Below are 27,082 nucleotides of genomic sequence, written 5' to 3'. Positions count from 1 at the left end.
AAGCACTGAGTGTCGTTTTCCCGAACTCCAGCCAGCAGTTTGTGTATCACTACTGATCTTTCACTGTGCTGTCTTCAGAGAAGAAACAGTGGTCACAAATGTTCAAGAGCTATAAACAGTGACCCCAAGATCCCTACTGGTTATTTATGGTAACAGTGTTTTCCCTTTGTTTCTACAAGGTTGGACTGACTGCTTAGTAGGTGTGTGCCCTAATATCTTTCTACTCCAAACACAGAAATATTAATTGATTCATTATTCAGATTAATTCAACAGCTGATTCAATAGTTTGATGCTCATCCCCTTTCTCTTAATCAAATCCCATTTTCCCCCATAAGTCCATAATGAAAATATTTATACAGAGATTGGTGTCTTTGTTTTATATTTCAGTTTTTAATTTATATACCTTTTGGGGTTTGATTCCAGCTGTTTGATTTAAGCCTGCCTTTGCCTGTCTCAGCCCAGGTTGCAGAACACTCTTTTGCTTAGGCATTGGTAAAAGCCTCTCTTTCTATAACCTGGCTCTTTCCTCCTGCTCAGTGTTTTATCTCACTTCACTGAACTATTGAAGCAGTAGAACAAACAGGGGTCTGCTGTTTCTCTGAAAATTTGTGAGTAGAGCAGCAGTCTAAATCTGTGAACAAATGGTTATTTTAAAACCTTAAACTCATCTTAGTTTGGCATGCAGTCACCTCTGTCAGAATATTGCTGTGTTTCCTTGCCCTAGCAAAGCTGGTGCAAGCTAAAGTGGCACATAGAGAACAATTGTGTCTTGTCCAATTCCATTTTGCTCAGTAGCAAGCAGCGCATTAGTACAGGAGAAACCAAGGATCACAGAGAAAAAAATCAGTCACCCAGGCATACAGACCAACATTACAGCTCCATTTTAACCTTAGTCTTCTGATGCTTGTTCTAGAGGCTGGATATAAACTATTTTACCTTCAAGAGGAAACTCCCTTAGACATAGAATTTTGAATAAATAGTGAAGTTAGGTCAACACTTACTCATAAAATTCAGCTGCAGGAGTGAGCTTGTACTTGGAGTATTTAGTACCATTGCCAAGCACTGATGCATTGAAGAGTTTTGGATCTGTACAGTTTGGGCTGTTCCAGCTGTTGTGGCAGTTTGTCCAGGGGAGCTCAAATGTGAATGATGAAAACAGATAATACAGAGACCAAGCTATGATAACGTTGTAGTAGAAACCCACGTAAAGCGCTATGAGTATCACTGCATAGCCTACACCTAAAGACAAAGGAAAACCAGATTACACATTGCATTTGACATGCAACAGTGTACACAAACACTGGAGTTAAACTCAATGATACATGATTGCAAATTCATTTTAGGTCTTCACACCAATAAAAAGGAATTTTTGATATTTGCATACACATATGCGGACACGATGTACCTGACCTCTAAACAAAAAATTACAGAAATGGTTCTGGAAAATGACTGGCTTTTATCAAATCCTGTTGTTTGTCAGAAAAAGAAATTAAGCAGTGCAATGTCAAAATTTGTCCTTGTACAACTCCATTGCTGATTTCCTTCCAATGCAGAAGATTGCAAGCCCATGTTAGGAGCGAAACTCACTTCATCTTTGTGACGTCAGGGACCTTGGCAACTTCTCTTGGAAAAGTAAAGCTCGACACTTAAATGACGTTTCCCTGTGCTTCATGTTCCTGCCCTGAACTAGTTTGGAACAGACACTGATCCCTCTCTTGTTTCTTTCCCATTACTACTCTCTAGATTGGCTTCCATCAGCGTGTAACTGGCTCCAAATCATGCATGAAACAGTCTGTGCTGCTCCACTGAGGTCTCCAGGTCGTTTTGGGCATGCCAGTAAAGCTTGGTGAATATCAGGTTGAGGCTAAACTGTGTGTGACATTCAACCCCTTTTACTAGGATTACAGAATTCAGAGTGTAAGCATTCTCTTTTGACTTTGAACATTTGCTTTGTGTTTTTGTATGTCATGACGTGTGGCTGGAGGGTCTCTTTAGCAAAAGCACCCCAGAAAGTGCACGTTCTCTTCATGAAAATGGACATTTGCTAACAGTTTGGGAGGAAGTTTTGATACAGATGTTGGAGCCCAGTAAAGGCTGGTTGGCAGAATTGTTCAGGAATCTTGCTTTGCCTTGACTTCAATCATTCTTATTGTGTGTGCAGCTTTGTTCTCTGAATCCTCTCTCAAAGTCGTATGTACTGCATATAAAATGTAGGGAGTAGAGTTATTTTATCAATGCCATCACTGTCCCAGTGGGTACTGTCACAGCAACTAAGTGCAAACCTTTACTTCTATTTTTCTTCTGTTTAATTTTTGGCATTGGAGGCCTAATAGCTGGAGATTATTAAGCTTTCTTATTTCTTTATAAAGGAAGGAAGTAGCAAACACTGTGAGTATTAATCCGGGTTTAAAATTTGCATAAGGAACAGATGCTGACCCTGAAGGAGTTGGCAGTACAAAGACTGCTGCATGTACAAAAGTTACTCTTTGCTCTGCAGGAGGCTTTTAATCTGTAAACCAGTTTGCTCATCCCTAACAATGGGGAAATAATTGTGAAAGTAAAGATGAAACAGTATTTTCAAATCCTTTGTGCTTAAATGAATCTAGCACTTGAACACTCGAAATCTAGTGGTACACCATGATCAATAGAATGGAGAGGAGGGAGGAATCCCCCAAAAGAATTATTCTTAAGAATTAAGGTGTATGCTAAAACACTAAGTATTGGTAATATATGAAATATTAAAATTAGATTATTGTTGTTTAAAAAAGTATTCCTGAAAGTCCTCCAGTCCAGGAGGGTGAGAGATGTTTAATATCAAGACTAAAAAATACTGAAACCAATAGGTTTTAAATAGCTCTTCTCTGTGATCTTAAGAATGTTCAGGAATGGATTTGCTCTTATGTTTCTAGGTTTTCTTAAAAGTAACGCTGCACCACCCATAGTCTAAAATAGACTCTGGAAAAAAATGCAGAGAGGAAAACAGACTGTGTTACAAAGGTTACAGGGTATATTTGTAATTGCATGTGCTATGATAGCATCTCATTAGAAGTAGAGTGCTTAGAGTTCATCACAATAATATTCCTAGCTAAAATTAGAACTATAGTGCTGTTCATTTAGAGAAGCTATTATGAATTTGTGTAGACTGTGTACTTTTCCTTTGAGCAAGAGATTTCAGTTGTCCCAGAAACAACTCCAAAGCCCTAGCAGTAAAATGTCTTTGCATGTTATCAGAGGTTTTTAGTCAAAACTTTAAAAGTACTGAGTTTATACTGAGTTGTAAATGTCTCAATGCTTATTACTTTTTGAGAATCAAATAACTTATGCTATTCTACATTCTTGTAATAAGAAACTTAAAAATCAACAGTAATGTATGTTTAGTCCACCTTGAAAATGTCAGCTTAAAAACACAGCTGGAATGTCAACAAGAATATACATGAAATAAGTACTATTTTCCTTTCTCATAATCTTTTTCAATCCTGAAGTCAACACAGAATACCTCTGAGCACAGTGGTATTTGGCTGAAATGCTGTGAGATCCTGAAGGTCTAATTTTTGCATTTAGGTTTTCAAAATCCTCACTGTCATCCAAAGGTATATAAATAATACCAACAGGAATTTTTATTGAGCAAGGGTATTCAGGTACCTGGGTGCTGGGGTGAATTTTATCTCCCATGACAGGATTATAGAAAGGCTATGTAAATATATATGAATTAATTTTAAAATTTTGAGGCACATTATTTTATTAGCTCGCTTACTTATTTTTTGTTACATTGCTGATTTTGCTGTGAGTTTTGGGTTTGACTGGTAGGAAAAACCCCCTCCACATTTCTTACTGTGTGGCACTAGACTGCTTGAAGAGGAAAGCTGTATTTTGAGAAAGAAGACTAACATTTACTCAGTGTAGCCTATATCCAGGCAGCAGATCCATCAAGTTTGGATTGCTGTTGTTAAGCTCCTCAGCTTTTGTCAGTCCCAGGGTGAACATGATCTGAATTTTAAGGTTCTAAGGTCAGCTGAGCTTGCCTGGTTTAATTTCAGATATGTCTGTTTTGAAAAGGTTTTTGTGTAAGATTTTAGATGCAGTCTGGTATACATATAAAGGAAATTATATTTTTGCTGGAAAGCAATGATTAAAAAATTCTTGAGGTTCCTTAACAAATACTTGTTTCATGTACAGAACACATATGGCTTCTTTCACACATTGATCATTTCCTGATCAAAGCCAAACACCCTGAAGCACCTAACCTATTTTATCCTTGCAGATTGATGCTGTGCACAAACAACTCTCCACAGCCTTTTATTCAGTGACGCTGGAGAGTTAATCCAAGTGGTAAACACTCAATAGTAATAATGTCCAGATTTAATAAGTGTTTTTCATTGCTAAACCTGAAAGACCCTTTACAAAGACTATCAGAATCATTGCTCCCACTTCACAGGCAGGAAAACTGAGGTACAGAGATACCACAGAAAACTCCTGTGCTGTTATAAGTCTAGTGGCCAAACCCACAGTCTTCACAACTCCATTCTGCTGTTGTAGCCACTGGGGTATGTTGGCTTCTGCAGAGAAAGCTCCATGCCCTGACCGGGGTAGTGGTTACCTTAGTCAATGGGGAAGACAGGGCTGAACTAACCTGGAGGGGATTTGGTATTTCCAACGTTTGGATTGGCAAACCACCCCCCCTCCACCTAGAGATTCCCAGTTCCTCCCAACCCCCAGTACGCAGGGGAAAGGGAGGGCAGGGCTGAGCTGCTCCTGCTCATTGTCCTCTGTTACACCCAGCCAGCAATCATTCTGAAGATGATTTCTGTGGCTTTTACCATTTTGTGTTTCACCTTGGATAACACAGAGTTTTGACTTCAAGGGTTGGGGGAAGGTCACCAAATGCCACCTTGTCTTTGAAAGATGAGAGATCCTTACATAGTTTGTGATCACACCTGTGTGGCACCCTCAGGTGCTGCTCAGGGTGGCAGAGGAACACTCACCTTTGAACACTGGACAGATTTTCCAAACAGTGGCAGCCCCTTCTCTGTTATATTGTCCCAGTGCTAATTCCATATAGAACAGGGGCATTCCAGCAATGATTAAGAAGAGGATGTAGGGAATGAGAAAAGCACCTGAAAAGACAGTAAAGAGACACTGCAGTCTTTGTATTGCTCACATTTTTCTTTCTCTATTGCTTACTTTTACCAGCTGAAAGATAAAACCACTGCTTATGGGAAATACAAATATCAGGAAGGAAGAAGCCATGTATTCTCATCCCTGTTCCGCATTTTTTAAAGGTCTCAGAGACAGAATCCCTGAAAGAAGCTATAGGCTTTAACTCCTATTTCCCCTTAATGTTTCCCTCTGCTTTTAGTTTTTAAAGACAAAGCAAATGTGTCTCTGAAAATTAATCCCTAACTGAAGAAGGAAAAAAAGCTGAACACACTTGCACAGCTGAAAGGGAAAGGGACTATGAAACATTTTTTTAGGTTTTATTTTTAGTGTAGTATTTTCAGAAGGGAGCACAGATCCAGCAACAGAAAAATGTGAAATCCTGTAAGTGCAGCTTAAACAACTATTGAAGTGTCTGCAGGAACCTCTAGCTTGAAAATTAATTACTGCTGGCTAATTATATAGAATTTGGACTTCCATGATGTATTTTGGATTTTGCTATAATAAATGTTCTTATTCTTATTAACTGGGTTAGACAACACATCCCTTTCCATCCCTTGTGATGCCCGTGGCAATACCGTGGAGGATGTGGAGGTTCCTGCTAGCCCCAGCACAGCATCTTGATACTGCAGCAGGACAATGCTGGGGCTGCTGGAAGTTCCTGGAGCACTTCACAAGGCTGAGCATTCTCCTGGGAGTCTGTACTGTCACTGAGAAACTCACCTTTGGAAAAATCCTGGTGTGTGAGCTGTTGTAGCATGAAAAGTATTGCCTGCTGAAATACAAAAGGATCATCTAATGTAGAAACTACCTGAAAATTCCTCAGCTATTTCATATGATCCAGATCACAGAGAGATTACCCCAGTGCATGGCCACATGTGATACTATAAAGCAATTATAGCTGCTGTCATGTTTAATAACTGTGGGTTCTGACACATCTCTGCTTTGTGGTACAAGCAAAGGGTGGCTTTTATTATATTGCACAGCTTGCTTGGTCAAGAAGAGTTCAATTAATACTAAACTTGCCTGTGTGAAAAACATTATTGGATTGCTTCAATAACTAGAGAGCTGACAGAGTAATTACGTACACTGAATAACTGACTAGTGTCCTTAGGAGTTGCCTAGGAAAAGGAAACTAGATTGTGAATATCATGGTTCAGTTTTGCAGCAAAAGGAAAAAAACAGCAGTAGCTTGATTACTTCTCCTAATAGCAAGTAGTACAAACTTTTGCAAACCTTTCAAATGTTTTGTATTCAAATTTAGTAATTTGAAAACTTCCTTTCTAAAAGGAAGTAAATTTGCATTGCTTCTAAGTTTATACACTTACAGGAGGTAAAAATCTGGAAGCATGACTGTAGCTTTTTAAAACGTGCCAGTAAGCAGAATGAATTACATGTTTAAAAAGTATGTTTGAAACTATTGTTATGCTTTTAAAAGTCTGAATAGTTGTTTCTTTACCTTTTGTACTTACTTTTCATAGATATTACTGGTGTAAGCTGCCTTGCATGACTGCCAAAAGGGAATTTTGACTATATACTGGGGAATAGAATGGAAAATGACTCTCTTAGTCATACCACCAATCTACTTCTAAAAGTAACGTGCTGTAACATAATGGTAAGGACAATGTATTCAGCATTCAGTCATAAGTTTAGTCATTTGAAAGTTGAAACCTTGCAATGAAACAGACAAGGTATATCAACAGAATGAAAAAACAGCTTAAACCTTTGAGAATGCATATTAAAATTGAAATATATTGGATGTATCACCTTGGGGGCAAGAATCTTCTTCATGATGGAGTGTAATATAAATGCAACTTGTATTTGCATAAGCTACTACAGTATCAGTGATACATGGCTTTGGTAATATTTTAGTGTTGATAATAATCTGTTTTCTATCATTGCCATGTTCAACTGTTGTACGTTTGAATACTATGCAAAAAAAAAAAAAAATTTGTATTCAACAGATGCTTAATACCCTGCAGTTCTGAGCTCTGTTCGATGTTGAAACATACTCAGCAAAATCAGTCTGGGATACTATATATTGCTTTCACTACATCTAGTATCTGGAAAAATTATTTTAGGTGGTTTTACTGTCAGATTTCCTGCAAGTGAGCTTTTGAAGTGCCATATTTGTCTTGCTTTGATCGTATTACAGTGTGTGGAGCTGACTCACAAACCTGGCTTGTATTTGGGAGGTATGGAGTTTGCAGGGAGTGATGTTTGATTAATGTCATGAGACTGTGGAAAACATGATGCCTGTTCAGGGAAATTTGTATTTGGGAAGATTAATCCTGGAGATGTGTAGTGGACATGTGTATTAAATGCTAGTTTAAAACACACAGTTTTTAAAAGTATGACTAATCCCAAGATGAACTGTGAAGTGTACTGTACTTAGGCATACTTGCTCAAGTGTCATCTGTTTGGCTGCCAGTCATTCCAGGCTTTAGTTATAGGAGGTTTCTCTCTTTTTTTTCTTCCCCCGCCCTGCCCCCGCAAGGGATTAATAAGGTGTGGTGTAATTTTCATCAAAGAGCAGTTACACAGTATGGCAGGGTTTCGTAGCTGGGTTACTTTTCAGGTGCTAAGTGATTGAAGTATTTTGAAATTGAGATAAATACCAAAGTAAGGGTGCTTAGTCATATTAGTTTGACTTAATGTTTTGGAGTCTTCTAGAAACTTGTTTAGCAGCTTCTGGTTAAGTAAAAAAAATAACAAAAAGTCAGGTACTTTCGTAAGTATCTTTATATTTGCTTTTAATTTCCTTGCCAATATCCAGAATCAATTTTCACGGTGTTCACTCAAGCCTTCTGGGATCAAGGCCCCTTTGAAGAAAAATAACTTATGTTCAAAATATCATTCAAATTTTCATATGAAATAGATACATAATTAAATGGTCTGCAAATGCTTGTGAACAGCCTATGTGTGAGAGCTGACCACTGTCACTCTGGGCCTGCACAGGGGCTCTGTCTTAGGGCTGTTTAGGAGCAGTGTCCTATGAACATGACATGTTGTTTGGAAGAATTTTACAGTCCTGTTTGTGTGAACATTCTGTGGGCCAGAGGCAAGGCAGTCCTGGTCGTCCTCGTGCTTTAGATCCAGTGGTGTGAATTGAAGCACCAGCCCAGCCTCCTCTGCAGGAGCACTTGCTGTTAATGCCTGCCCGGTCTGGAAGGCAGAGCGTGTTAGGAAGGGTGGCACCGTGTGCCACTCCTGCCCGTGCCACCGGCCACAGAAACTGCAGTGCTTCAATTGCATGAATCCAGTGTCACATTTGGATAGGCCAGACAGCTGAACTCTGAGGAAGCAGAGCTTGGCTAACACTTCATTCAAGCTTGCCAAGACCTCCCTACCTCGGCGAGCCGAGGGAGCGCAATCTGCGCGATCGATCGCTGCCTTGGCAGCAACGCGCTGATCGCACTCCAGGGCATTGCACTCCCCCTCGGAGTGAGAGCACAGCTGCATCCCACAAGGCAGCACTGGTTTCAGCAATGGTTCCTAATTTCTCTCCACAGCTAAAAAGCTGAAGTCATTGACATCTGTAGTACAGCTCTGGTGCAAGAGCCATACTTGACACTCCACGGAGTCACATGCAGCTCGAAAGCCACAGGCTGGCCTCAGACTGTTGGGAACTGCTACATCTCTCTCCTGACAGTCTCACAAGATCCAGACATGTCCCTTTAAGGTACCAGTGCAAATATGGGGTTAAGACAGCATGTGTCTTATGCAGAACTAGGTTAGGTCAAACCCTCAGCTTCTACAAGAACCATCTATGTGAAACTTCAAGTGGAAACTTACACAGATTTTTTTTTTGAAAAAAACTATTGCATTTAATTAATGAAAGACAAAATACAAGACAGACTTTGCATTCCTGTATTCAGTGCCAAAACAACTTCTTAAATTTGGTATACCAGAATTCACATGGAGTGTTTCCTCTCTTCGTAAGCATTCCCAGCATCCTAAGGGATGGGAAGCAAAAGCTCTAAATAGTCCTACCAGTCCTCAGTCCTACCAGGAGGTCTCATCTCACTTTTAAATCCCAGAAAGGAAGAAGCATTAATTTACTAATGGCTGAAAAAAGAGAATTTAAACAGCTGTGGTTATCCTAAAAGGATTTTTGATGCATATACAAGAAGTAGGCCAGGACAGGGAGAGTTGAAACAATTTTGAACTCTTTGTGCTTGTTAGCCTTCTGCATTTGTTACCATGGTTATTTCTAGTCAAAATGTTATACTGGCAGGGGTGTCTGCTAAAACAACAAACTCTGAGCAAATATGGCAGTATATTTTCCAATAGGATTGTTTCCAGTATTTGTGCAGGAAAAGTCTAAAAGCAGAGATCTCCCAAATGGTGAACAGAAATACAAGCTAATATCTCTATTAACATTGATCAACACTGTGTTTTTTTCATTCAGAATAAATAGTAATCCAAACAATATCAACAAAAAGTTGATAGGACGTAGCACATTTGCTTGGACAACAAGGAAAATGGGTGGAAACTCTGATCCGTGCAGACTCTTGTGAATGAAAAACAAAGTCACTGATGCAGAGTTCTTGAAATCCAGATTGTACAAGATCACCATGGGTAGAAATGGTAATTGGAAAAGCAGCTGTTTCTAGTACATGGATGTTATCTGGCTCTTCAGCAGACAGGCCACCAAGCTTGCACAGCCTCCAAGGGCACCTCTGAAGGAGAGGAGCTGGAGCCTGCTGCTGACAACTGGGAAGAAGGGATGGAGCACTGAGACTTTACTGACCTGAGATTAAAAGCAATGAGGGTCTGTGTGGTACAGCAAAGAAATGGCAGAGCTCCAAAGGAGCATGAGGGAACCTCAGGTCAAAGACAAGATGATGATGATAACAGCAGCTGTGTGATGATGTTGACAGCAGCTAGCAAGATATTCTAGTTGTAAAAAATAACATTTTTCTGCAAAACAGATTGCATGACATTCTATAAAAACTTCAGCAGCACTTTACACATGTAAAATTCTCCAGGTATACAAGGAAATCTTCCAAGTATGCAACCTTTTTTAATGGAAAGTATTTCTGAATCATAACACCAGTGGGTCTATACCATGGTGAGTGGCATGTTTCTCTTGAAGCCTTTACATTTAGCTACTCGCTCTAACAAATTTTTGCTGGATTTGAGCTTATTTTATTACTACTCTCAGTTTGAGCTCCGAGCCTTCCATTTTTTCAGAATCGCAATTTTAACAGCATTCCTTTCACTCAAAAGAAAGTGAAAACAAATAGTTTCCAGAAATGGTTCAGTGCTGTTGGCTGAGGCCAGCTGAAGCCTGCACTTTTTGTCTTGAGCTGTTAACCTGCTCCTGCCTTAAAATCACTTGAAGTAACTTGAAGAGCAGTGTATTGAGAAGGGGGTCACTGATGAGTAACTGAAAGGGTTACGTAGGCCCTCCCCACGCAAATCCAATCATCCTTTTGCCTTTTGTTACAAGAGTCATGAGCTAAAGAAACCCATTAGTAGCTATTTTGAACAAATTAATGAGAGCTAAATATATCCAGCCACTCAGAGCAGCATGATTCATTCATAAATAACAGCCAAGTCATTGGCCACCATCCTATTTACATAAATTAATGAAATGTTCACATTTACAACAATGTGGAGTTTAAAGATAATTGCAGGCACATACAAGAACAGGACTCAGGCCTGTGTTTTTTGGTAGGAAATTAAGAAATAAATGAAGAGATATGGTGGGTATGAGAGAATATAAATCAGGTTGATCCAAGATGGACAGTGGGGCAGCGGGAGCTCTGGAGATTTGCAGGGGCTTCCTGCTGCTGACCTTCACAACACTCACTGTGGCTGGCTTAGGAAAAGAGCAATTCCCATAATTTGCCATGAGTGTGACCACAGAAAACCCAAAGATCTGCTTTACAGGTGGCACTGATAGCTTTCAACATTGTGCTGCTTTAGCAGAGGTACTATTGCAGTTGGATCTTTTGTTTCTAGATCAAGGCAATAAGGTGAGTGTTAGCTGTAGTTTGGTAAGTAAATACTTGGAATTTGTAACAATATGAAAGCCTAGCTACTAACATTCCTGCCTAAATCCACCATCTTGGTTTTGTCCCTTTTTCTCTTTTAACTACATGGCTGGCTTAAACAAGAAAAGAGAGAGTAAATGAGCTGGACGGTGGAGCCAGCTTGTAGATTGTTCTGTTATTTATGCCATCCCTGTTGCTAATGCTCAATAGAATAGGGGTTGTAGGAGTGGTAGTATCCTTTCCTGAACAGGTAACACTGTTGGGACCCAAAACCAGCAAACTTTATAGTTCACAAACTCTTCAAAAGCTCCTAGTCAGGGGAGACGTGTAGTACTGGACTACTGGGTCAGCATGCAGATGCCTCCCTGGACAACACAGCTGCTTCACAACAGACATGACTGGAAGCTTAAGGGATATTAAACTAAGAGGAAAAAATACTATTCTAGTGTTTGATTAATAGGAATGTTCTATTCGTGCTTTTTTTCTCCAACCTTGCAGCTATTAGGGGTGACACAAGGATATATTCACCTGCAATTGCATATCAACAAAACCACCCAGGTGAGGTGTAGGCTGTACTTCAGATGTACAAGAGCAAGGTGCCTGTCAAAATGTACCCTGATTTATTGGTGGCAGAACATCCATGGCTAAAAATACTTTTGAATTAAGATATCAGAAGGTATTTTCTGTGAGCTTGTGGATCAAGATAAGCAGGTTTTCCTAGATTCCAGCACTAGATCCATAACAGCATAACCTCTTGTGATAAGTTTTCCTTGAACTGTTAAGTACTGAAAAGATATTTTCTGTGATATGTGAAACATCATCATGTACACAAAAGGAAATACTACTTCATCAGCGTAGCTGTCTCTTAAATGCAGGGAGAGTTGGTGCCAGGGAGATTTTGGCAACTACAGTTCTACTTTGGTTCAGATGTAGACTGTTAGTCATAGTTTTCTGATCTTCTCAGAGAACTTGTATGTTCATTTGTGTTGGGTTTTCTTTTCCCCAGTCAGCTGTAAACTAAAATGATTGTTTTCAAAATTAATGGATTAATCTGAATTTGATGCCAGAATGGCTTGTGAGATGCTTTGATCTAACCTGCTGTCTAGCACAGACCAGAGTTTAAGACAGAAAAAACCTATATACCTGATTGGAAGATACTAGACAGATCCTTTACTATTCGGTTGTTCTGTTTTGGAGGGTTTTTTTGGTGTTGTGTTGTTTGTGTTTCTGTTTTGAATCAAGTGTTGGTCTTCTTTTTATAATCTATAGAGATGGAGTGAACTAAACTTACTAATTACAGTGCAATAGTGATATCTGCTTCTCTATCTGAAATTGCCACCGTGCAGGTACTTTTTGGTGTTGGCAGGTTGAAGAGCTGTGCAGTCACTTTTGGTACCTACATTCGGTAATGATACCTGCTTTCTGAGCTGTGCTTTTAACAGCTCAGAGTCAGGAATGCCAAGTTTATATCTCTGAAATGTTTTTCCACCCTAATGAAAAAGAGCCTGGGATGAGTCCTCTGAAGTTGAGTCCCTCATTTTTAGGCAGTATTGGTTGGTCCTTGCTTTCTACTCTCTCTAATTCTCAGGACTGCCCCTGTGTGAAATACGCTTTGTGCTGTGCATATAGCAGGGCAATTCCTGGTTCTCAGCAATCTGGGATGGAGGGTGTTGCTCTTAAGGACTGCTTTTCTTTTGCACGTTGTCAAAACAAAAACCAGCCAGCAGCTTCCAAGTGAAGCACCCTCTGGGGAGGATGCAGTAACCATTTTAGGCGGCATGAGATTCATAACTGTGCCAGGGTAAAACAAAGTGGCCAAGACATCTTAAATCAGCTCCAGACAAGTGCCAAGCAGCTTTCAAGAGGATTAATGTACAAACCAATAGGAGGAAAATGCCTTGACATTCTGCTAAACAAGAACCAAGCACAACAATCTGTGATACTCTTAAAAACTTGCCTTACACCATTTAGTGATTAATCCAATTCTAAATTGTAACTTCAATGTTTGGACTCAAAGACAAAAGCAAACCGCTCCTTTTCCTTCCAGTCTTCATTAGAGATTTATTTTATTAGTGTTATACTTTCTGTGCTATCTTAATCTTCACAAACTCTTGCCTAACAGAGTCTCCTAAACTCTTTTTCTCAGTAAAGGGTTATTTCTATTACAGAAGTGTAAGACAGTCAACACTCCTATCTATAAGAATTCTAACTTTTACTCTCAGTCATTAGAAATGAAGCCTTCAGGATGAATGTTCTTTCTGGCTCCACTAAAGGAAGCAGAGTAACTGTACTGTAAATTACATATAGTGCAGGCTTAAACAGGGCTTTAAAGCAGAAGGCAAAAAGTTACATACCCTATAAAGCCATTCTCCATGTTTTCTGAAAACCTGCTTTGTGCAGTTTTCTGATATTTCTTAGACATGCTTTCTAGATTATGAAGTACAGATATCAGACATGTTTGAAATGAATACTGTATTTATAGTAGTATGTTATCTAGCCATAAAGGATATTTTCTTAGAGAAGACAAACGCTGCACCATTTAAATTCATTTGTAAACTTCAATGCCTGTGTGTGGTGTTATTAACAATGACATTGGCAAATTTACCATTACGGTCATGGCTACTGTTTGCATAATTGCCTAGAAAAACTGAAATTGCTCTCTTATCAAAGATTATAGTTACTGTTGGATTGTGCTAATATTTTTGAAGGCCTGGACAATGGTATTTTCCAAGTGGGTGTGGCTTCTTTACTTTGTACCTTTCTCTTCGCACTGAACACAGGAATTTCACAAAAACTGTCACCAAGTTCTTCACAGAAATCTTTTCCCTTTGGGAAAAATCTGTACTTGGCACAGGGTGGTGCTGGTAATATTCTGTGTCCCAGCCATTAGGTGGGGTCTCTGAGAATTTGGGCATTGTGAGCACAAAGTGAAACCTCTCCATATCATCCTTCATGCAGTAAGAGGACTGTAAGAACTAATTCTCTTGACATCAATTTGCTTGGAGGGGTAAACTGAGTCTTATTTAGACCAGTATAAAATCACAAGAGTGCTGCATAAAACAACCTGTTCTGGCTAGCAACACCCTTCTTCCATTTTTCATCCTCCAGCTACTCAGCTTCTTCTGTGGAAATTAATAAGACAAAAGTTTTTCTTAAAGTTTGCAACTTGAGCCTTATGTTTGTTCTTAGTGGACTGTTTTCCTAATAGGCTTCAAGCAATGAAATTTTCCCCTCAGTCCAAGCTGTCCAGTACATGCTTTGTCACTGCCATTCTGCAAGGGCTTCCTACCTTGATATGGCATGGAAGAATGTGAAAATTACCCCAGGGGCCATCATAGCTCCCTGCCAAGATGAAGCAGAGGCCTACTAACAGTTTGAAGCAAAATCCTTCTTGTTTCATCACAGGGCAAACTTTTGCTTGGGCAGATTGCAGGGCATTTTTGTTCACTGATTACTCAGACCTTATGATAAATCAGTGTGGCTGAGTCTGGTGTTTTCAACTTGTCACACAGCAATTTTTTATTTTTGTATTTCTAAACTCCTTTAAACACATAATACATCATGACTGTAAAATGGTATTTAGTAGGAAACATATAGGTGATCTTGAAGATCTTAAAATCTCATAATTTAGGGTCAAATACAGTGATTTTGTCATCAGCTTCTGTATGAGTCAATGAAGGATTAACTGGCTGTTTAGGAAGACCCTGGCAGCTGGTTTCTGACTCCTGTTTGGGTAAAGTCAAGACAGTAACTTATGCCAGAGAGTAACTGTATTCTTACAGACACCAATTTCAAAAGTTCAAAAACCATGAAGCAGGCCCAAGAATTCTTTAAAATGCATGATCTTCGACTACAATCCTTTTATTTGCCTGCTTGCTTTTAGTTTTGAATTTACTTTGTACTTTCCCAGCTTTTCTTTTCAGCCTTGAAAACTAGAAAGAGATTCTTGCCTAAATCATTTGTCCCTATGAAACTGTGAGAGTAAAAGGCACTTCTTAAAATAGAACTTTTTTTTTTATTGCTTGAGCCCGGCATAGGAGAATGCTGAGGTCATAGTCGAACTCTCACAGAGTAAATCTATTTTGTGTAATAATCACCATCATCTATGTAATCCTGACAGTTTGCTTTTTAGGTAAAGTACTGAGCTATTGCACTGAGTGAAGATCAGTTACTACTCAGCGGAAGTCTTGTGTATCAATTTAGTCGGAATAGTTTTTTATTACTTTACTGTGTTTTTCTTCTCACATAATTCTTAGTCTGGAAATTCTGTCTACTTAGGAGCCCTTAAGAGAGACGTCTGTTATTTGGGTTTAAATCCTGGCTCTGGTGACGTCAATGGAAAAAAATCACCCATTGACTTCAGCTGGGTCAGGATTCCTCCCATGTGGTTTAGGAATCTATTGATTTTAACTAAAGCTGTACAGCCATACATACATGAGAAACAAACTGTAGAAAAGAAGCAAATGATCAAACTCTTCCCCAAAACAAAGTCCTGGGCTGTTGTTATTCTCACCAACACCTGTCTCATAATCTCATTTCCACATCTGAATTTCTCTTCTGAAAAGAGACAAAGCACTGCACAGCACAAACTATTCCATAGTTTGGTGGTAAACTGTAGAACTAAGCTGCCTTGTACAGCTCTAAGCTCCCCTCAGTTAGAGGGCATGAGCCTGGGAGCTTTCTTCAAACATCAGTCTTACTGCACATCAGTAGGCAGATACAGCCCTGCATGATGATGAAGAGTCAAGCCACTTCTGAGAGTGGCTTCTGAGCTGTAACTCGATGTTTTGGTAACGTTTGGCCTTGAACTCTCTAATATCATAGTAAGTACAATATGCTTAATTGTGGAATTACTGTGTTGTGAAATAAGGATTCCTCTGCCAAGAAGGAAAGATGCTGAGACCTCCTGAAATGTGGGTTACATTAACATTGAAGAAGAAAAAAGAAATCTTTCAACTGTAGAAAGTCCATGAAAGTATCCATGAAAGTCTGTGTGGAGCTCGTTTGTTTTCCCAAAGGCAAATCTTTTGAGGGTATTTGGAGCACCTTCTAAATTTAGGATTTGAGAAATTGTTTCCTCCTGTATCAATCCTTGGGGAGAAGAGACTGTATCTCCATTTTATTGTTGCACTCTCTTCAAAAAACGTGTGTTCAGGGCTAACCTCTTGTTATCAATGGATTGTGTCCTTGCTGCCATTGTGGCCATGCTGACAAGTGAGATCCTACACATGAATTAGGCATCACTGAGAGCTGCCACTATAATATCCTAATGAATAAAATAAAGTGGGAAATCCCAGAATGGTCTGCTAATAATATTTGTTATGACTGGGCAGCTCTGTATTTAGTAATGAGCCACCATGAGATTATTTTTTTCCTATAGATGCTGTGACATTAATTATCAGGTGGGGATCTCCCAAGACCTGTGAGGATCTACTGCTCCACCTTGTGGTCTGAAAAACGCTTCCCGTTACTCTGTAGAGAGTGCTGTGCACTCTCTGTAGAGAGTGCTGTGCACAAGTCCAGCCTCTTCCTCTTTTTTAATTTAACTGGAATTTGACTGGAATCAGGATCATATTTCCCCTCGAGATATGGATCTTAAGGGCAAGTAAAGTGCTGTCACCTCTAGCATGCTTCAGGGTAGACATTGCAAGAGGTCTTTCATTACAGAAGAGAAAAATAGAAATTAAAATATCAGTAAAGAGGAGAGTGCTGTGCACACATACCCACATAGGTCAGGAGGTGCAGAATAAATTTAAAATAGCTGGCGAAAACCAAGATGCACGATACTCAGATGCTTTTTTCAGTACATACACTGGGCCCAAGGAAACAGTGGTTTGGATGGTCAATGAGGCAGTCGCAGAGGGGAGGGTTCATTCTTCCATGCTGCTCTTGGGCCAGAAAATCAGCTCATTCCCACAGTCCTGCAGGCTTCAGTAAAGATGGATTCTGTGCAATTGCCTAGCCACAATCCTTCCCCTACATCAAAGCCACAAAAGCTGTTTCTCAGACTAGCAAGAGTGCTGTAGCAAGACAGGACACCCAGGGCTTGGAAACGATGCAATAACTTTCTCCAGCTCTGAAAAAGGAGTAATATTCTTCTGCTGTTGAAATCACAATTCCTGTGTACTTCAGTGGGGTGGGATCAAACCAGTACTGCTTTCCTGATGCTGGGTTTGTTCTAGGGAAGCAGCGTATAACAAAGCATTCTAAGAAAGACTTCACGTCTGTGTGGTCTAACACCACCTGTCTGGGAGGGTTGGACCCTATTTTGGACACCTAGCATATATTCTTAGACAATTATAATAGCCAAACTGTAGCAATCAGTTAATACCCATATTAAGAACACAGCTTCTGCAATCACTTGTGCTTTTGGAAGTGAGTGGTTGTGTTCATAAAGCCTTAAGGAGTAGGAGCACTGGAAAAATTACCATCTTCTATAAAAAGACTTATTGTATAATAAGGGCAGCTTGTCTTACTACATACCAGCAGTCAGAATGTTCGTCATAAAAAAACATTTATGGACTGACAACAGACAACTGCCTGCCCGATCCTGCCTGAATTTTGGTTAGCAATGTGTTATCACAGAATTCTGTTCACTGAAAAGTTGGTAGTGTGCTTTAGATGAATATGAGTGTAGAGAAGGATGTAGCTTACACAGCCAGACCTCCCTGCTGATAGTTTCTGCTTCTGAATGGTAAACCCTGGTTCCCAAAGTGCTGCTCTGTGCTGTCACCTTTGTCATGCTTCAGGAAAGATTGCAAAACTTGTTTGAATAGAGAATAGGGGAAAGGAGGAGTGAAAATTAAACCAAGGATAGTTTTCATAAGTAGTTTAGAGGTTCTTCCCTATGGTTTTGTTGAAGAATATGTCACAAAGCAAGGAAATCAGCTGTTTTCCTTCCATGCCTCTCACCTCCTTTTCCCTTCTCAAAGGATTAATAGTTTCAAAAGCTCTGTGGCTAAAATTAAGTATGTTGAATGTATACAGAAATTAAGATGCTGGATTATACTACAGTTACCCAGGATTTCCATGAGAACAGGAATTACTCAACAGTCCTGGGGATCTAGGCACTTTTGGTGCTGATTTCCTGAAGGACTCAGATATCCATCCATAGGAAATCAAGTTTTGAATGTAAATAAAACCTTGCATTTGAAACTATTCTGACTTGGCATCAGTATGTAAGATCTGCACAATTAGGATGAAACCTTTCCATCCATGGTTCAAGACTTAATAGGAAGGTAGGGAGAAGGAAAGCAGGTGGTTAAGGAGTTGTGGTTGGAGGAGGCAATCACAGGTTGTCAAGACATGGCTAATGTGCTGCTAACACAAATCCTTTGTCTCCAAAAGCCTTGAGGAAGGAAAATTCAAGGTTTATAACCAGTGTGATATTCCTGTATTCCTTACATACTCTTCATTGAAAATGGGTTGGGACAGTGGATTTGTCCTTAATAAAATTTATTTCAACTTTAAAAATTATGATGATGATGATTATAGGAACAACAATAACAATAATGACTTTTTTTCTTGTTGCCACAAGTCAAGAAGTTGAGAGTCAGATGCAGGATTCCAGGAGGGGTTGGACAATCCTTAAGGTCCCTTCCAACCCAAATAATTCTATGATTCTATATGTACAAAGAAAATGGAAAGTACTAAGAGTGAGGTAGTAGTGAAAAATCCAGAACTGTTTTACAAAGATGCATCATTTAAATTTGTGTTCTGACTCCTAAATTACAATGCTTTAGTATATCTCCAAGTGTAGAATTATTTGGTTGTGATTTACTGTTTTGTAATGATGTTGAGAGCAGTTGGGCAAAACAGTGTCTAATAAAAACTATATGTAATAACTGCAATACATGTAAATGTTATGGAGTTTACAGTACAGACTGATATCAGAGAACCATACTACAGTTCTTCAATATTTAATCAATTGGTTAAACTGGGACAAAGGCTTTACAACTGGGGGGTGCTGATGTGCTTACCATCAGACATAGCAAAAATGAAGACATGGACTATTTGATGTTGCTTCTCAGAAGTACTCAAAATTCTTTAAACCATTCATTTCCATTTTAATACACAGCAAGAGGTTCAGTAATTTATGGCCTGATTTTAATCCATCGTTGCCCTCACAGCGTATCTAAACTCTCACTAAAGATGTATGTTCCTCCTGATCTTATGTGTAAGTAGTTGTATTAACATTCTGTTTAATATTGGTCTAAACATGGGGAAGAATTATCTGTCTGGAAATAACATATTTAGACTGCTGGAGCTGTATTCACATATTCACCGAACTGACAGACAGGTTTGTAGTATTTTGCCTAAAAATGAAAGTGAAATTCTATCTCCAAACCATGTAGACCATGTCTCAGTGTCTTTAGAGATATTTTGGTTTCTTCAGTAAAGAAGGATTGTTGGCTGCTGCACTCCTAGGCTGGCCTTTCTCTTTTCTATTTCTCCCAGAGCTTAGGATGATGTGAGTGAGAAAGCAGACACACAAAGCTCAGGTCCCTGCTATTTCAGTTTGAAGGAGTATCCAAACCCAGGTCTCCATGTCAAACTGTAAGAAAGTCCTGTATTTGTTTCAGTAGGAGTTAATGTGAGCTTTGAAGGCTCCCTGATGTGACTTGCAGAATTTACTTGTGCAGAAATGGCTTACTAGGGATATTTCAGTACTTCCATTCCTTGGCAAAATTGAGAAGGGTCTACAGGAATGAAGAGGGCTTGAGGGGGAGGCAGGGGATGGGAAGATCCTAAATTTTTAAAAACAGACCTAAGTTTAGTTCTTGAAGTATTTTCTGACTCTTAATTTAGAATAAAGTACTCCAAGTGGTACTCAAATGTGCACCCGCTGTACTTGGAAAGATGTACCTTTGCTTTTGTCAGCTGGTCCACACCAGCTCTTTTACTGTCAGTAAAGCTGAGAAATCAGTTTTGGTAATTGATTGCAGCACCCTTTAGATCAGTTCTCAATACTTGCCGTGCATCAGCCACAGGATGGTCCTCTTAATGTGTAACATCAAGCTAAACATTATAGATCTCATCTACAACCTTTCTATGCTAGTGTATCTCTAGAGCTTTGTAAGTTTGTCAAGCTAGGAGTTGCTAGAATTGTTCAGGGACAAATAAAATCTCTGCACAGGCAAGTGTTTAGCTGAGGGTCTATACAGTGTGCCATTTATACACTATTTTATGGTAGAATACCTCAGAGTCAGAAACAAGAAATTTACAATTGATGAACAATTTGGCTGAGAGATTCAGTCCTTCCCTCTCAGCTATTCTTAATACTTCATGTGTCGTAGGTGTATGATGCAGTAGCTTATAACCCTGCAGAAATTCTTGTTCTGAAGATTTATTTTGTGGAGCCAACAAGACATGCAGAGCAGAACAGGGAATTTCAGAGGAGCAGCTGGCAACTGGCATGTGAGCTCCAGTGCTGATGAGTCTGTGTGAATCCATGCCCTGCATGCAGCAGGTGATTAGTGCCTGATCAAGGAAGGGAAAGAAAAGAGATGGAGTGGGAAAGGGAAGAGAGCATCTGTGAGCTGGACACTGACTCCGGATCTGGGAAAGGAGGTATTGCCACGCTGCACAACTGAGCATTGTCCCTAATGTCACACTATGGCTGAGAACCCAGAGCTCATGGTGAAGAGATGAGAATAACAGTTTAACCTATCTGAGGTCAGTGGTTTGATGTGCTAATGGGAATTGAAAACCCCTTTTTAGGAAACCAAAATCACTAGATTTGCATCTGAGCTTTGATTGACTGATGAGTCAAACTCTTGGCGTAGGCTTTGCAGTGAGATTACTTCGAAGTTGATTTATTATTATCATCATCAATGCTATTTTGAAGTATAAACTCTGATATTGTAAGGCAAAGGTCGTCCACCTTTGAACTGCAAAGTGCCGGGTTATATTCTTCCCCAAAATAGTGATTAAATTTGGTGGCAGACACTTTGCAAAACTGAGGAGGCAGAGAGCAGCAGAAAGACAAGGTGGTGCTGTCAGCAGCAGAGCTTGCTCTCAGTGGAATGTGTGGTGGCCAGGCTCCCAGCTCTGAGGGAGGTGACAGCTCCACCGTGTCCTTCACGATGTGTGACAGCTCTGGGCTCCTGACTTTGTGCTGGGCCTGTTCAGGGATATTTGGACGTGGTTTATGCTGTCTTTGGTACCTGTGCTGTGGATTGCTCCTGCATTACAGCTTATGGAACTACGAGTAGGACAGGGAGTGTTAGGATAAAAATTGTAAGATACTTCTGAAGTATATTGATTGCTGGCAAACTGTTGAAACAAACAATTTCTTCTGGAAAGAATGTGGTCTAAAAACACTTTAAAATAATGCTGCAGGGGAGATTAAAGTGTGCATTATGATGGCTAGAGTAAAGTTAAAATATTTATCTGCCGCTATTCTTAAATTCATTAAAAACTTAATCTGATTCTTATGATACAGTAAGTCTCCAGTGACTAATCCGACAATTACATGCTTCCTAATGAGTAGTCTGAACATGACTGACCTTGCAAATACTTTGGCTCACAAAAGAAGTACTTTATGTTGGTAAATTCCTTTTCCCCAAATTTCAGTGGGAAATATTAGTTCTGCCTATGACTATGCAGGAACAGGAAACAAAAAATGAACATTAATACTGAAAGTGTCTTGCACAAAAACTACAATAGCTTGCTAACTAAGACTGAGCATCATCCTCCCCCACTGTGAGCACATCAGTTAATCATAGTAGGCATTACTCAACTTTATTTGGCATCAGTAAAATTTCAGATATTATCCAAATATCAGGGTAAATCTTTCCCTAATTTGATGAGAGTATAATTTTAATAGCAGTCTTCTTTAATTCACCATAGCCTCTTGTAGAGCTGAGGAACAATTAAAATGTTGGTTGTGTTGTAAATAATTTTTTGGACTACATTGATGTTGACCACTTACAGAGAAAATTAAACAGCTAGGGAATCTTTTCCTTAAAAATATATTTTTAAAAAGTGCTCTTGCCAGAAAGGTTATAACAAGGATATAGCTCTTGTAAGATTAACCAGTAGAAATGACCATAGCTGATGATTTCTCCAGTGACAAGCCCTTCTCCTTTGCAATTCTGACAAATGCACTGCGCTAAAAGTATTCCATCTGCTGCAAACAGTGCTTTTCCTCTGTGCTGCAAGCAGCAGTCAAATACATGTAAGCTGTGGTCTTTTTTTTCAGCTGGACTGACAAGGTGATGTTTGAGAATTCCCTCTTTTGGAGTGTTGCCATATCTACTTAGTGGGAGCTTGCAGATTTTCCCCATCTGTTCAGGGTCTACCCTATCACCTGATAAATACTTTAGAGCACACAGTGGACATATCCTGCTTCCAAGAAGTCAGTAAGGGCAAGAACTCCTCCAGTCTGTTCATACTAAACTGTCCTGTAAGCTTTCTGTGGCACATTTCATTACAATACATTCACTGGATCTGTCTGCCCTTGTAAGGCAGGCAAGTCCTAAGAAAGTAGGTAACTGATATAGAAAAATAAATGCTCTAGATTTTTAGGTCTTACTAAAGACTGGGGATTTTTTAATAGCAGAAGAATGATTCCAAAAGTTACAGTTGTTTACAGAAGGGTTACATTCTGCCATCTATCTTTGTGCAGAAGTCCCATTGCGGTCTCTCAGCAGGCTACTCCCAAAACACAGATGTTTCTGGCTATTCATTCAGTGTTTTAGTTCTGCTGGATGCTTCTTACTCTCTAGCTTTTTGTTACTGGGAGCTTGTTAAAATATAAATGTTTCTTTTTGTTACCACCACCAGTGCTGTCTCCAAGTTACCTAAAAAAAAAGTCTGTATATCTGCCACTGGGTGGTGTATGCCTTGTGTAAGTAAAACTCACTAAAGTAAACTGTCAGTTTTGTATAAGTGGAACTTCCAGATCCAACCCAAAAGCCTCCATGTCTGGTTTTTTTTTTCCAGAAAATTTCCCTGGAGTTTATCAAAGAAAGAAACTCCAGGACTTGGCTAGTAAAAAGAAGGGGGTTTATATACATCCATGTCCTTGTAAAATTCAACTTTGAATGGGGGAATACAGTGTGTGTTTATATTTTCCTTCTCAGTTCCTGTAAGTTTTTATGCTTTCTTGAGAGCCACCTACTTTTACAAACATGCAAAGGCCCTTAGTGTGTCTGCAGGCATCTTGAATTAATCACAGTCAGCTTTAAGACATAGTCCATGTGTCAACCACCTTACCTTTTTTTTTTTTTAATGTAAAGGAAGATGCCATTTTCTACCACTTCCATGTCCTTGATGTTGTTGTTCAAATTGTAAGAACATTTGTAGAACCTTTGTGGTAGCTTTTGGTAGGATAGCAGAATTTCTTTTGTTAGGCAGCACAAGCTGTGCTGAGCCAGGACTCAGGGCATTGTAAGCTGCTTGTGCTTCTGTTTCACCAAGTGCTTTGTATCAATAGGCTGATAACCTGTTCATAACCCACAGGTTTGACTGTCCAAAGCCAGCTCTAGTTAAGCTCTACTCACCGAGGCTGAGTAATTGCTGAGGCTTTCAGAACAAAGAGAAACAGCAGGAAGAAGAGGAAAGGAAACCTTTTATCTTCCACTGCTTTACTTTATGCACACCATCCAATTCAAGTTTAATCTGTTCTGTTGGTTTTTTCTTTACCTAGCAGCTCCTTATAAATATCAAAAGGCAAACTACATGAGCATCCTGTAATTTTTTTTTTATAGGTAAAAGTCTGGACAAGTATATAAACAACTTCTGATTTCACCCTTTAATTTGTTCAGCAGTCCAGAAAAACTACTAAGATAGTGAAATTAAGTTTTCCCCATGTCTATATCCACATTCCAGCTTTTGCATGGGGATACATAGCAATTATATGAAACCCATTTTGTTATCCTTTTGAGGCAGCAGAAGTTAAATTGGTGCTGGAAAGGTTCCCTCATGCAATAGCAGTGGGGGGCAGGGGGTGAGATATTTAAGAATATCCATGATTTATGACTGGAGACATCTCAACAAAATCCTACAATATCCCACAGCTCTGCCTGTTGCCTTAAGTTTTTTGGTCTTGTAGGAAAATTTATGCATAAAGCAAACAAGCTCCCAAGCACTGTTTGAAAGAAAGAAGGGACTGAGTCGGCTTGAAACTCAGTAAAGTTCTTCTAGAGCCTGAAACTCTTGTAAGATTTTCTACTAAAACTGATATGTGTGTCCAACATAAGAGGCAATGGATGGAAAAATTTTGAGATACCAGAGTGTTTGGTCTCTGTAGCAGTAAACAGTTCTTGGCCATTCTATAGACTTTGGTAGCAAAGGGCCTCTCTACCTTTGATGATATGGAAGAATTACTGCAAACTTTTCACTGAAATGTGCCTCTTGTAGCTGTTGGCTTTCTCTTCACGGCCCTTTGGAAGTATTTGAATCAGAAGATGCTAATGAAGACACAGTTTTTTCTAGCTGAACTGACATAAGATAATACATGGTGGCTAAACAAAATGCAAGGGTTTGCAGACTGTTACCTTCTGTGCCTGAGCTGGCAGTGAATTATGAAGGAAGCAGGTTAGGAAATTAAGTGACCCAAATTACAATAGAAAAGAGTTCAGACACTCTGAGTGTCACCTTGTGCAATGTGAGATAGGAGAATAATCTCTTTTCCTGAAAATTGCCAGATGATGTGGAGGTGTGGCAGTGGTGCATCTGTCCTAAGTGGTATGAATGATGCTGCCCCACCTGCACCTGACCCAGCAGGAGCCTGCTGGGCTCCTGGTGCATTGTGCTGCTGTAGTGTGAATGGCTAGGGCTATTTTTGGACATAACGAAATAAGGATGGAGGTTATTTTTCAGTACTAACTACTTTCTTCAGTCTGTCTGGGTGGTGAGCAGAGAGTTTTTCTTACTCCTCTCAGAAGTTTTGGAGCTACCAAGCTTGACTGAGTGTTTCATTAGCACCAATATCCTATTAACTTCCAAGGACAGGTATAATTCCATGTTATTTGATAGGGATTTTTCCATTCATCCTGCATTCCTATTTTCACCGGAAGCAACTATTTTATGCTACAAGTGTGACCTATTAGCCTTTATCACCAGGCAACCACACCATCACTATATACATACATAAATATCTTTCAGAATGTGCTTTTTCTCCCTGTCGGTTCTATCTGTGTGGTTCACCGTTCACACACAGTTCTCCATCTGCCAGGCAGGGTCTGTTCTTTCTGTGTGTGATTTGAGAGCACCCCAGGCACCTGCCCGGCTTGCAGATGGTGTTACTCCATCACAGTCTGGAGTCATCACTGACAACACAGTGTACTTCAGGCAGATGAAAGAGGATGATGGAGTTAAGGTCTTACTGAAGACATGCCAGACAATCTGAGCCAACTATAATTACTGTGTGTAATTTTTTGTTTCTGTCACTGCCAAACTGCGCAGGAGGTGAGGTTTTGTTTGTAACAAGTCTCCTACCTACTTCGGAGGCGGGGAGAACCCCCACACTCCAGAACCGAGGGCAGAAATCACAATCTACATTAAAACTGCCCCCATGAAACATTTCAGTGGCCTGGCACTAGCTCTTCTAGATGCTGTTTTTCTGCTTGAGCGTTTTTAGTTTGGCCTTTCCCCCCCCTCCTCTTGGTGCTATTTTTTGCGAACGAAAACAAGTGTCAAGCAGCCTGGAGTGGCAGCAGAAGGCAAATACGCCTGTACTCAAAAACTAAGTTAAACTTCGAGGAGTGTGCGAGCAATCGTTCCCGGGAAGGGGCTGAGCGGTGCCCTGGGGGCCGCGGCGTGTCCCGGCTGCCCGGGAGGAGCGGGGAGCGCCGGGGAGCGCGGCGGTGCCGCCGCTCCTCCTTGGCCATCGGGCACCGCGGGGTGAGCCCCGGCTCCCGGCTTCCCGCAGAAACTCCGCCAGCGAGAGCGGGATGCCGCTCTGGCGGCGGTGGGGCCGGGGAAAAACACCTCGCAAGCGGTTCTCTTACCCCCTCCATTTTTGTAGCAGAGGTATGGAAATCGCCAGACGTTGGCCAGGTCCACGGCGAAGCCGATGACGGAGAGGAGGAAGTCGATCTTCTTGCCCCAGGTCTCCCTGTCCTGGGTGCCGTAGCGCGGCGCGGGGGCGGCGGGCAGGAGGCTGCTGCTGGTGTACTGCACCCCGTTGTGCTCCTTCACCAGGATCAGCTCCACGTCCTTCTTCGGCGGCGGCGGCGGCCCCGCGCGGTCCGGCAAGGGGGCCACCACCGACACTTTGCGCTCGGGCTGGACCTGTTTGTTCATCCTCGCCTTAAACATCCAGAGAGAGCGAGCTGAGGAGGGGGCGCGGGCGCGCAGATAACGGAAGCGCGCTTCCCGCTGGAGGCGACTCCGCGCTCAGCCCGGCGGTGTCAGCGCGGCGGGAGCGAGGCACGGCCGTAATAAGAGCCATGCAAATGAGGCGGGAGAGGGGGGACCGCGGCGCCCGCGCCCGCCGGGGCGCCCCCGGGGAGCGGGGCTGCCCGCGCCTCCTGCCGCGGGGAGCGGCCGCACCTGGGGCCGCCGCCCGGCCCCGACCCGCGCCCCGCACCGCCCGGAGCCCCGCACGGCCCCTGGTTCCCCGCCGAGTTACTCGGGTCGGCTCCGTCCTGCCGTAGACTACGGCGCGCCCGGAGCTGCTGCTTCCCGCCAGGCAAACCGCGCATCCCTAGTCCAGGCAGCTGGAATTGCCGTTAGCGGGCAACAGGTAGAGCCTGCTTGGATCGCCCACTTCCCTTCTTTCTCGGCTGATCACCCCTGTCCGCTAGTGAGGCTTTAGTTAAACAGCAGGATTTTTGGCTTTTGACATCAGAACCCGGAGGGATGCGGGCTGCACGGCAGAGCTGGGCACTGCTAATGCTCCTGTGCTGGGGCTGATGGATGCCCAGCTTCTTTCATGGCAAATATGAGGCTGGTAGAATTCAGTTGTCAGGTCGAGG

General features: G+C 41.0%; 1 protein-coding gene across 1 annotated transcript in view; it reads right to left on the bottom strand.

The window, feature by feature from the left end:
• Positions 1–26,608, bottom strand: part of SLC6A2 (solute carrier family 6 member 2) — a 60,516-nt gene extending 33,908 nt beyond the window's left edge. The window contains exons 1-3 of the mRNA XM_038148293.1: positions 26,114–26,608; positions 4,983–5,114; positions 1,002–1,239 (exon numbers count right to left, since the gene is read on the bottom strand). Coding sequence (XP_038004221.1) covers positions 1,002–1,239; positions 4,983–5,114; positions 26,114–26,423 — 680 coding nt within the window. The 5' untranslated portion in view covers positions 26,424–26,608. The remainder of the gene's footprint in view (positions 1–1,001; positions 1,240–4,982; positions 5,115–26,113) is intronic.
• Between the last annotated feature and the right edge of the window lie 474 nt (positions 26,609–27,082).

Source organism: Motacilla alba, chromosome 11 (assembly GCF_015832195.1).
Source record: "Motacilla alba alba isolate MOTALB_02 chromosome 11, Motacilla_alba_V1.0_pri, whole genome shotgun sequence".
Classification (NCBI taxonomy): Eukaryota; Metazoa; Chordata; class Aves; order Passeriformes; family Motacillidae; genus Motacilla; species Motacilla alba.
Note: the sequence above shows the minus strand (reverse complement) of the source record. Positions and strands in the feature narration are given on the sequence as shown.